We start from the raw sequence: 12,373 nt of genomic DNA on the forward strand, positions 1-12,373 counted from the left end.
ACAATGCCTGGATTTTTAAAAATTTACTTATTCATATTTAGAAGTTTTATATATTACACAAAACAAAGCAGACAATCCATTGTGGGCAGATAATATTTTTATCCTGTTTTTTCCTGTTTAGATACATAAGCAGGCAATATAATGGGCCATTACAGGGGGGTATGTCAATGCTTCCCATAGCCTGTATCCCATTCAGCCTACCTCTTCCACTTCCAAGTGCCTCGCAGAAGTTCTCTCTTGCTTTGATTCAAGTTACTTCTGCAGAAGAGCACACTGACACACTCCCATTGCCTCTAACAGTTTGTTGTGTAGCCTGCAAATTTCTCTAGGCACACATTGGAGGAACTCCATTGATTTAGTCTGTGGCGGACTGGAGTAATCTGTTCTTTGAATATTTGGCAAAATGCACGCATCAGCCTTTATAGAGTAATATGACAAATAGATCCTTCTTTCTTTGACCAAGAAGAAAAAGTTAATAAAATGAACAGATGTCAAAAAATAACTTCAATATATTTATTTATTTTATTATATTTATATACTGCCCTCCCCCTTTCGGCTCTTTAGATATCTCTAAAGGCATTAAATGTTTGTTCTACTCCATTGGAAAGATAATGCAGAATAATTAAAGTTTCCAATATGACAGCAGTCTAATGTTTAAAAACACAGATATCAATACTTCTTCAAATACTACACTTCTAGGAAGATATCTATACTATATATCTCTGTATAGGGTTAAGCATGAATCAGGAAAATGCAGTTCAGTTTGTGGTTCATGGCATACCATACAAACTATGAGACATCACACATTTTAAGGAGCCAAACGAACTGGTTCAGTTCATGAAATTTGTGACTGAGTATCCCTAGCATTCTAGGTAAAGGTAAAGGTATCCCCTGTGCAAGCACCGAGATGGCTGCCTTACCACTCTGCGCCACAAGAGGCTCATCCCTAGCATTCTAGAGGCACCAAATTCAGGGGATCTCTTGCTGACTCTCCTCTACCACCCCTCCAATTCTGATGACTGGATTTATAAGGTCCTAGTTATGGTCCACAAAAGAAGGTGTCCAGGAAGGTGCTTTCTGGAGAAATGACTACCTGGATACATGGCAAACTTCTTTATAAAGAGCACTTTTCACTAGTTATTGGTGTTTTAATATTATTTTATGACATTGGTTACTTACAAGCATTGATTATGTGTTTATTATCTATTGACTTACTGATATTCTTATGACTAATTCTTAATATTTAGTAACCTACCATTGTTATATAGCAAAACTCTCATAATGAACAGGATAACACACATTCATATGCCACTGATATTTTGAAACCCATTAAAAAAGAAACTGGAACAAATATACCTGTTTGATTGCTACAGAAGACAGGAGAGAAAGAAACATCATCAAGGGCAATATATCCTCCTTTGGCACTATTGAAAGCAACTTCAAAAATAACCTGGAAAGAAAACAATGGAGATGGTTACTTTATTGTTATACATATGGTTATTTATTTATTTATTTTATATATTGCCTTCCCATGTGGCTCAGGGCAGTGTACAACATAAAACATGGATATTAAGAACCTTAAAAACAATAAATCACAGTATTAAAGTATCAACATTTCAGTACTGCCAAGCAGTTTTCCAGTGCAACCATCAGATGACTTTTTCTGTCAGGGGTTGTCTGGGTGGGGGAGGCCCATTTGATATAATTAGGATCATTGTCTCCAACCAAATGCTTGGTGGAAGAGCTCCATCTTGCATGCCCTGAGAAACTGGGACAGCTCCAAAAGGGTCCTGATCTCCTCTAGGAGCTTATTCCACCAAATGTGGCCAAACATACTTCCTTGGAGCCAGGGGCTACTAGCTTGCTGGAGTGTGCAGAGCATAATGCTCTTTGGGGGACATAGGCAGATAAACCTTAGGTCTGCTGGGCCCAGACCACAGATGGAATTGAAGGGAATTGAAGAACCAGCACCTTAAACTTGATCCGGAATTCAACCAGAAGCCAGTGTAGCTGCTGAAGAATGGGACAAATATGGGCCCTCCAGGGAGTACCTGTGAGGACCTGGGCAACTGCACTCTGGATAAGAGTAGGCCCACTTAGAGTAAGTTAGAGTCTAGCCTTGAACTGACCATCACATAGGTCACAATATTCCAGGGCCAGGTACAGTGCTAGTAGCTTAGCTTGGCAAAGATGGAAAAATGCCAGCTGATCCACTCTTGTTACCTGTGCTTCCATCATAAGAAAGGCATCCAGAATCACCTCCAGATTCTTGGCTTGTGGACAGCCTTATGCTGAACATTATCCAGGCAGGGTATATGTGCTTCCTCGCTTTTGGAAAGGTTGTTAAAGTTGTTAAAAGGAACCTTTTGTTGTTGTTATGTGCGAAGTCGTGTCCGACCAACCGCGACCCCATGGACAATGATCCTCCAGGCCTTCCTGTCCTCTACCATTCCCTGGAGTCCATTTAAGTTTGCACCTACTGCTTCAGTGACTCCATCCAGCCACCTCATTCTCTGTCGTCCCCTTCTTCTTTTGCCCTCGATCGCTCCCAGCATTAGGCTCTTCTCCAGGGAGTCCTTCCTTCTCATGAGGTGGCCAAAGTATTTGAGTTTCATCTTCAGGATCTGGCCTTCTAAAGAGCAGTCAGGGCTGATCTCCTCTAGGACTGACCGGTTTGTTCGCCTTGCAGTCCAAGGGACTCGCAAGAGTCTTCTCCAGCACCAGAGTTCAAAAGCCTCAATTCTTTGACGCTCGGCCTTCCTTATGGTCCAACTTTCGCAGCCATACATTGCAACTGGGAAGACCATAGCCTTGACTAAACGCACTTTTGTTGGCAGGGTGATGTCTCTGCTTTTTAGGATGCTGTCTAGATTTGCCATAGCTTTCCTCCCCAGGAGCAAGCGTCTTTTAATTTCTTTGCTGCAGTCCCCATCTGCAGTGATCTTGGAGCCCAGGAAAATAAAATCTGTCACTATCTCCATTTCTTCCCCATCTATTTGCCAGGAATTGAGAGGGCCGGATGCCATGTGTCCATAGAGTTTTCATGGCAAAGATACTGGAGTGGTTTGCCATTTCCTTCTCCAGTGGATCACCTTTTGTCAGAGCTCTCAGCTATGACCTGTCCGTCTTGGGTGGCCCTGCACGGCATAGCTCATAGCTTTACTGAACTACGCAAGCCCCCTTGCCACAACAAGGCAGCGATCCTTGAAGGGGGAAAAGGAACCTGTAACCCTAAATTAGTGAACTAAAAACTTTGCTTCATGTTGCCTTTTTGGTTTTTTTACGTTTTATTTATTTGAAACACAAAAACAAATACCCCAACAGAAAATGCAACAAAACAAAACTATCTTGAGACCTCATATACAATATAGATAGATATTATGGTGTTCTTATACTTTTTTCCTGCCATAAGTAAGCCCACATAGGAAAACAGATCAGACATTCTCACTTTGGCACTTGTTCATACTTGTTCATACAGTTGCTCCCTTGCCGGCGGCCTGACGTGTCGAGAGGTGCGAAGCGTCTCCGACGCGTCAGGCCACCGGCACGCGGGACATGGCAGCCTGCCGACTCGCCAGCCCCACGCTGCCCCACGAGCGCCCGCTGTATTGGAAGTACAGCGGGCTTGATTACTAGTTTTACATATTGGCACCTTGCAAATGAAAGAAGACAAAGGAATATTTGCTGGCCTTACCTCCATTGGGTATGGTGCACTGAAATCAACTTCTGCTAAAACCCATTCTGTATTCACAGTACTATCTGCTTTCCAAAGCTCTTCATAAAAACCAGTTATATCTTTCATGTAGACTGTGAAAACAATGCCACTTTCTTGCTGCATTTCATAATAAAAGGACAAACAGCCTGACATAGGTGTTGTTGTCCGAGGAGAGACCAGCTGAGCCACTTCCTGGAAATGCTTTACATAAAGAGAGTCCACATACATGTAATGACCTAAAAAAAAGAAATCCTGTTTGTACATAGTGTCCCTTTCAAACATCTAAAATACATATAAATGCATTTCAGGCAAAGCATTTCCAAACCATACTGAGTATATACATTAAGAGGTTCACAAGAGTGAACAGAGAATGAAAGAAGACACAATAAATTATTCCTGTAAGCAACATCAGGTGCCCATTGTGTTGAAACATAGGATACATACAATATTAATAATTGGAATGGGGAAAAGTGCCATCAAGTCACAGCTGAATTATGAAAACCTCAGAGGGTTTTCAAACCAAGATAAAAAGAAAGGTGGCTTGGCACTGTCTACCTCTATACAGCAGTCCTTGATTACCTTGATGGTGTACCGTCCAAGTACTAATAAGGGCCAACCCTGCTTAACTTCTATAGTCTGACAAGATCAGATTAGCCTGTGCCATCCAGGTCAAGGCAATACAATATTTAGCTGTTTAGGAATATCAGTGCTAATAAGATTGATTTTTCCCTTATATTTCATCTTCACCCCCATAAGCAGGTCTGAATTGTTGGAAATTAACTTCTCATGTGCTTGTTGTAGTAAATACATTACTTTTGTTTCTGAATTATTTTTCTACTAGCTTCAAAGCCTGTTCCTAAGAACAGGCCCTGAAAGGGTCCCCTCCCCTGGCCAGGCAGCTTAAGGTGGCTTCACCTTAAATTATACCTCCCAAATATAGGTTAGGTACGGGGGAGGGACGGTTTCAACTCAGTTTAGCCGAATGCACACCCCTACCACAAACTTCATGGCAAAGCAATGTCTTCCAAGAAAAAAAGATAACTTCCCTTGCTTTGTTCCTTTTTAAGTGGTTTGTTCTAGTCTAGGCCAATAATATATTATAACGTATCAGACTATTCCCAGACTTTCTAAAATGCTAGAGACCAGTTTTGTGTAATTTACAGAAGTTCATTAAAACACTGCTTTATTTCATAGGTCTCTGTCCTGTTTAACAGGTACAAAATGGTTCTTCCAATCTTTATCAGCACTTGGGAGGAGAAAGCAGAATTTTTCAAAGATGCAAACATCAAAATTCTATAGTATTCAAATGTCATCCCATTGAAAGTAAAGAATAAATTTTATTCAGATGTTTATCCTGTTAAAAGTAACAGATTAAATTTCTGTTTGGATGAAGTTTCTACAGATAATTGACCTTGTGGTCTACACAAAAGAAGACAGGTTTCAGTCACAACTCTAACTTTAAGCAGGAATCAGTGAAACTAGCACCCACATGACCTTGGTAGAGAAAGGGAAAAGCCCTTTAAAGGGCTAAAAAGGTAGATTCCAGAGCTTCATTCCATCCCCCTCCCCCCCAAAGTAACTTCAGGCAGAGTGTTGATATGGATGCTCTTCCCAAAACTACCTTGCCATTTTCCCCCTTGAACTGGAAAAAAATCAGGATGTTTGTCTCAAATTGACTCTATACTCTCAATTTTATTGCACTTATGTGCAAAAAAAAAACTTTGTGGAAGCAGCTTATATGACAAAACACAGAAGAGTCCATAAAATTACAGGACAAACACTGCACATTCATTACTGCTAACATACTAAAGAAATGCTATTGACTAGGTTTTCAAGAAGTGTATTTTTTAAAGTTACTTTAAATATATAAGTAATTTTATCTTAAATATTTTGGTCATTGGGCTCCAATATTCAATAGTAGGAAACGGCAAAAGGGGGGGAAACTCAACCTTAGAAGCAATTCAGGAAACTAAAGTTTGAGAAGCTAAAACATAGATCAAAATACATGCACAGAAACTACAGATTAAAAACACAGGCAAAATGTAGATAAAAACAGAGGTTTTACCCCATTACAATCACATAGCATATAGCATCCACATGGTTCCTGGCTTCCATATTCAATGTCAGAAGTTCAGAAAAAATATTTCCAAAATTCTAAATTGGATTTTCAAAATTTCTACATCACCTGTGCCAACAAATAACCTTTCTTCCTTACCAAATTCATCATTAAGAGTGTGATCTCTTGGAAGAATGGACTGTGAATTCCCAATATTGCCTCCACCAACAAACCAGTTCACATTGGGATTCCAGCGGTTCATAAAACCACAAAGATGGTTTTCTTCAAAGTTACATTCTGCAAGTGCAAAGAGGATAATTGATACTCTGACCTCACAGTATATAAGCATTTGTTGCATGACATTATTAAACATCTGAGGTACTACTACTGGCTGCAATCAGTTCAGCATGTTGGGCTATTCTCTATGAAATGCAAACCACAAGGAGCTTGTGGAGGCAGATCATCCCCCAACTTCCCCTTTCTCCAGCAAACCCCTGAAAGAACAATACCAAGGTCAGGAGTTTCAAGGGCAAGATGCACTGTGGCATGCAGCCAGTTAGGAGTGGGTACTACCGCATTACTGTAATAAGTATTTCACAATGTCAAGTTACATCATTCTTCATATTATTATTATTATTTTATTATTATATACTACTATGAGTCTCAATGAGAAAAGGAGACCATCAAAAACAAACATAAATATAGTATCAACATTGCCCTAATCTGAAGTAATATTCTACAATTTCCACCTAAGCCTCGCTTTTACTGGAAGTAATAAGAATAAAGGTTATACCTATACAGTAGCCTGTAGTTATTTTAATTTCAAAAATTGCTATGCTGGCAGAAATGTCTCTTCCTAACACACCTTCCAGCACGATCTGCAAAACAAGTAAAAAAAAAAACATTCTAATGTCAAAAGCAAGTTAGTTTGGGTTCTCAGTTCTGCATTGATGATACGATTCCTCTTTGCAGGGAGCATGGGCCAACAGCGAGTAACACATATAGTTTTCCATCAGTAAGGGCAGAAGGAAGGAAGGCAGGCAGGTGCCATGTAAGGGGATGGAGCAGGGGTGGAAGGGAGGGGGGAAGGGTCCGAGCCCCCCCCCCATCCTTGGTGAGCCACATGGCAGGATAGGTCGGGGGGCCACCTACCTGCCTTGTCGGTGGCCAGTTAGGAGCGGGTAAAATGGCAGCTGTCAGCCGAAGGCAGGCCAGGCTCGGGGGGTGGGCAGATCGGGAGGTGGGCCGACAAGCGGAGGGCCCAATTAGCTGGTCTCTGCTTGTCAGTCCGGGGGCAAGGGGCCAATTGTTGGCCCCCCACATCCCAGGCCGAGCCCTCTCCCGCAGCCCTTAGCATTATATTTATACAACTCCCGCAGAGTGGTATAAAAATATATATAAATTATATTCTATGTAAGGCATTCTTATACAGCTTTACTAGAAAATGGACCTGTTTGAAAGTGCTTACAGACCTTAAAAATTACAGAATACAATAAGGGTCAACACATATACAGATAGTTTAATATAAAATCACAGCCAGCCAAAGAATCACCATATGCAATATGATTTGGCATAGCAAATTGGAGAGCTGGATTTCTTCCCCCAGCAGTAGTGATGAATACAGAAGGCTGTTTTTTCAACCAATGTTGTCATGAGAAGTGAGGTACAGCAACAACAAAAGACATGAATTTCTTGTAGTATGCCCACTGAGTATTTGATGTAATATTCATAACTGGATGACCATTCTTAAAAATAAACTCATTAAACCCACACAAGTAACAAATATAAATAGAATCTACATGGTTGGTAGTTTACAGGAGTAAACACATAATTTTGGTTCAAAGTTATGCTTACCTTGTACTTATTTGTGCTGTTTTTGACATCAAGACTAGCTATGAGCCAGCTTTCTGAGGGTTCTGTGGTTGTCCAAAGCAAATGATCAAAGCTTTCTCCTTCTACTCTTAGATACAGATTTAAGGTGGTGGGATCTACAGGTAGCTCAGAAGATGTTGCAATCTGATATATAAGTCTGATACAGCTCCATTCTTCAGAATGCAGATCAGGACTCAGTAATACAGCTGTATCACCATTTATTCCCTGTGATGTATCCACAGAAATGTAATGACCTAGCAATGCACAAACAACATTACTAGTAATTATTATTATATTTTCTAGTCATTATTGGAAAGTTATGTGGCATTTATTATTATCACTAGATAAGATAAGGGGCTTTCTCTTCCATACACTAGGTTCCATAAGCTACCCCCCTCTCCCAAAATACTAGATTAGATCCTACCAGCAGACAAAACAGGGAGGAGGGACCCGTTTTGACAAAATTTCTATTGTAGGAATTTCCCTGAGCATTTCCAGCCATGGCCTTGCCTGGCCTTGATAGAGCTTGCAGGGCAGTGGGAGGAGGCATGGACTGCTTAGGGGGGGGGGTGGCCTAGCGCCCATTGTATTCAGGGATACAGCGGGCTTTTCTGCTAGTACCTTGAATAAAACTCTGTTAAACTAGTTGCACAGTTGACACAAATCCTACACGGAAATGGATATAACTTCATAACAGAATTCATATTCAGTAAGGAGTGCTTTACTTGAAAAATGTTAATTATCAGCCTGTTATTTGTGAAACATCAACAAGACCATATATTTTGAATACTCAGAGTAATAAGCTTATTCATGAATATAGAGACTGTACAATAACAAATCTTAATAAAGTAATTAAACCTAAATATCACAATAAAACAGTTCTGCAGGGCCTTTAAAAAGGAGCTCTTCCACCAGGCATTTGGTTGAGGCCAGGCACAACCAGAAACATCTGCAGGGCCCCTGCCCCCTCCCCCTCCCCAGAAATCCATCAAGACTTTCTGCTCCTGGACGTGTTTGTATTACTACTGTTTGACGTTGTTCTGTTACCCTGTTATCATCAGTTAGTAATATTAATGTTATAGTTATTTATACATATGGTTCTTTGTACAGTTCTCAGTTCCATGTAAACCACCCTGAGCCTTTGGGGAGGCGGTATATAAATGTGAAAAATAAACAAACAAACCAAAATATTTGAGTCACATCAGATAAAACACCCACCATATTTTTAATGAAGATAATTGTTCATTTTTATAAAGAGGGTATAAAACCTAGAGCTCATCAAACCATACATTCTATCAGTATGAAGAAAACCTTTTTTCACATCAAAATAAATAAGAAAATTATACTGTATACTATGAAGAGCAAAAAGCCAGATACTCTGGTATTTAATTTGTTTTATTGGCCATCATAAAAAAGAATACAAATCATCTGGGAAAACTAAAAATTGTCTGCAAGTTCCTACTTGTGCAAAGAGTTGGAACTATAATCAAAGACATGTTCCAGTTTTCTTGGAGTCTGTGTGAGGAAACTTCTGTTCAAGTCCACAGCATTACAGTTAGGTAAAAAGAAGAGGAATGGAAGGAAGAAAAGTTTATTACAGGAACCAATCTTGGGCTAGTGTATCCAGATATCTCCCTTATACACAAGTAACTACTCCTCCCTTACCAATGCATATGCCCATAGCAAACAGAAAAGCATTAGCATGAACCAGCCCATGCATAGCCACGCTGCAGCCATTCCTGTGATCATGGCTATTGGACAAAAGTACCACAGCAATTATCAAGCACTAGTAGCAGATGTCTGCTACTAACTTGGGGAAATTAAAAACCAATCTGACTCAAGTTCCTGATGCCCTACATCCAACAGTTCCTAAGGAACTCAGATGTGATATTGGTTATTATCACTAAATTTAGCTGCTGTATTAGAAGACTGGAGAGTACTAAATGTTACACTAAGAGAACCAGGGAATTACAGGCCAGTCAGCCTAACACCTCTCCCAAACAAATGAGTAGAAACTGTAATCAGAGACTGTTTCCGCACTGAGGACTCACCTAACTGTCATTGCTCAATGATTCCTGTTTTTAAAGTTTGGGATCATTCCCCGGACAGTTTGCGATTTCAGCATTGGGAGCCTTTGCCTCCCTCCCCTTTTTCCCTCTGTTTGTCCTTGCATTGAGCCACCAGATTTGTTTCCACACTGAAACTGAAACTCAGAAAGTATTAATTTCCTGGCTGCTGTTTAAAAAAAAACTGTCCATCTTTGTCATGTGATGAAAACACCCAATCATCCGTAAGGGCCATTTTGTTGCCTTTGGAGTCTGAAATTATCATTATTTTTGCCTTCCAAGTCTGGAATCATTCTGGTGTTTTGGGTTTTTTTTAACACCCAATCATGTTATAACGCAAAACTGTAATAAAGAAGTTGGTGGGAATACAAAATGTGGGTTGTTGTTTTGTGCCATTTCACACACACAAGCAGCACAAAAAGTGTTTTTGAACATTATGCACACGATCGAGTTCTTGCATCAACAACATCTTCAAAGCCACGCTCTACCTAACCATGCTCACCGAATTGGCAAACCGCTAGGCACACTAATTCTTGATTGGCAAACAGATTTTTCTTCAAGAAATGATTGATTTCACAGGCCACTTCATCAACCCGAAAGTAGGGTGGAGTGGGAAGAGGAACGTTGCTTTAATTTTCAAGAAATCTAATGTGCTCCATCATTGATTCAGGGGTTCACCTGGGAAATCCCACTATTGAAGGCATCCACACATGAAAACAACCCCCCCCAATTTCCCCAAAACTGTGGATGAAATCTTGTTAAAATACATAAAGTGCAACCAGTTGCCACTATATTTCTGAAAGGAGCAGTTTCTGAAGCATGCGTACGGTCACTGATTCACTAACATCAAGAACAAAGTTGAAACTTAAGGAAACAAGAGAAAGGGAAGGAAGGTGCTGTCACTGTGGTGACAGATGGGGGAAACTTATTTAGTTAGATCAGACAATAACAATCATTTAGAATAGAATAATGAATGCAGTTATTAGATCAGAATTGCATTGTAACACAATCAGCCATTTTGTAAAAATAACAAGGGGCTGGGGAGGCTGGGGAATTGACAACGGAGGGGGTGCTGCAGGGGAGTGGGGAACAATGTTGAACACACTGGAGAAACCCAAATGTCTATATTTCCACACTGGACAGCCCCAATTTAGATTCCATTAGCTCCTGTTTCAAAAAGTGAAAACCTGATTTCTGAAAATTCCCTTGCTGTGGGGCAAGTAAGGGAGCGAATTGGGTACGTGGCCAAAAACGGAAATTTCAGTGCAGAAATGTACAAAAACTGAACCCTATACATATGCAAATCCAAGACAAAGCCCTAGTGCGGAAATTGTCAAAGATAGAATTGTTTGACACGTAGAGGAGCAAAGGTTGCTAAGGGAAAATCTTAATAGTTTCTGCAAAGAAGTCCTGCCTCATCATCCTTTTGGAGTTCTATGAGAAAGTGAAGAGACATGTAGACATTGATGACCCGCGAGACATTATATACCTGGACTTTCAAAAGGCTTTTATTTATTATTATTTAATTTATTTCCCACCACTCCCAACAAAAATCCCATTAAAACCAACCACAAAAACACAGTAACAGATAAATGGCCGAATACCTCCAACTCCCCTCCCCCAATGGTGGGAAGGTAAAAATCAAGATCACAATAACTGCTGTTTAACACCGGGGGGGGGGGACCCTATTAGACAGCTACCACCTGGTTTTGCATCTTGCATTCCTGGTAAGGTAGCTGAAAGGGCTGCAGCGGATGAGCATACTTGGAGAAAGCTTTGGTCCTTGACCCATACCAGTCAGGCTCCCATCCTGGCCATGGGGTGGAGATGGTATTGGTTGCCTTGGTGGATGATCTCTAGTACCAACTGGATCAGGGCGGTTCAGCTGTACTCCTGATGCTCGACCTGTCGACTGCATTTGATGTGATCAACCACGAGTTGTTGGCTCATTCCCTCACCAAGGCTGGAATTCAGGGAATAGCCCTTCAGTGGCTATACTCCTTTCTCCGGAACCAGACACAGAGGGTGGCAGTAAGGGAGGAATTGTCATGCCCTTAACAACTCGTGGGGCTCCTCAGGATGCAGTTCTTTCTCCTACATTATTTAACAACTTTGTGCGTCCACTGGCGCAGTTGGTCTAGAGTTACGGGCTGGGTTGTCACCACTATGCAGATGACACCCACATCTCTCTCTTCATGGATGGCCACCTGGACTCCCCCCTCCAGTTACATTCACCAGATGTTTGGGAGCCATTGCTGGATGGTTAGAGCAGAGTTGCATAAACTCAACCCCTCCAAGATGGAGGCCCTGTGGTTGGGCAGAAAGGTGGCAGGACTGGAAGCACATTTGCCAACATTGGCTGGGGTACAGCTTGTCATCTCGTCCTCAGCAAGGAACTTGGGTGTAATTCTAGATGCCTCTCTCTGTGGATGCCCAGGTCATGGAAGTAGTCCACACAGTGTTTTTCCATCTGTGCTAGGTGAGGCTACTAGTGCCATACCTGTCCCCTGACTGCTTGCCTACTGTGATCCTTGCCTCTTGGACATCTGTCCTTCTTGGTTGCTCAAGTGGCCAGCGGATAGGAGGCCCCCTGAGGGAAATTGTCAACCTCTTATTAACATCTGGAGAGTTTCCCAAAGGGCTAAAGGAGGCAGTGGTGTGCCC

The 12,373-nt window shown here is 41.2% G+C and overlaps 1 protein-coding gene across 2 annotated transcripts in view; it reads right to left on the reverse strand.

The window, feature by feature from the left end:
• The window catches only part of MAMDC2 (MAM domain containing 2), a 53,712-nt gene that overhangs the window by 20,936 nt on the left and 20,403 nt on the right, over positions 1-12,373 (reverse strand). For both annotated transcript variants that reach the window (XM_077344828.1, XM_077344829.1), the window contains exons 3-7: positions 7,626-7,897; positions 6,565-6,649; positions 5,931-6,068; positions 3,695-3,951; positions 1,357-1,450 (exon numbers count right to left, since the gene is read on the reverse strand). In XM_077344828.1, coding sequence (XP_077200943.1) covers positions 1,357-1,450; positions 3,695-3,951; positions 5,931-6,068; positions 6,565-6,649; positions 7,626-7,897 — 846 coding nt within the window. The remainder of the gene's footprint in view (positions 1-1,356; positions 1,451-3,694; positions 3,952-5,930; positions 6,069-6,564; positions 6,650-7,625; positions 7,898-12,373) is intronic.

Source organism: Paroedura picta, chromosome 7, assembly GCF_049243985.1.
Source record: "Paroedura picta isolate Pp20150507F chromosome 7, Ppicta_v3.0, whole genome shotgun sequence".
Lineage (NCBI taxonomy): Eukaryota > Metazoa > Chordata > Lepidosauria > Squamata > Gekkonidae > Paroedura > Paroedura picta.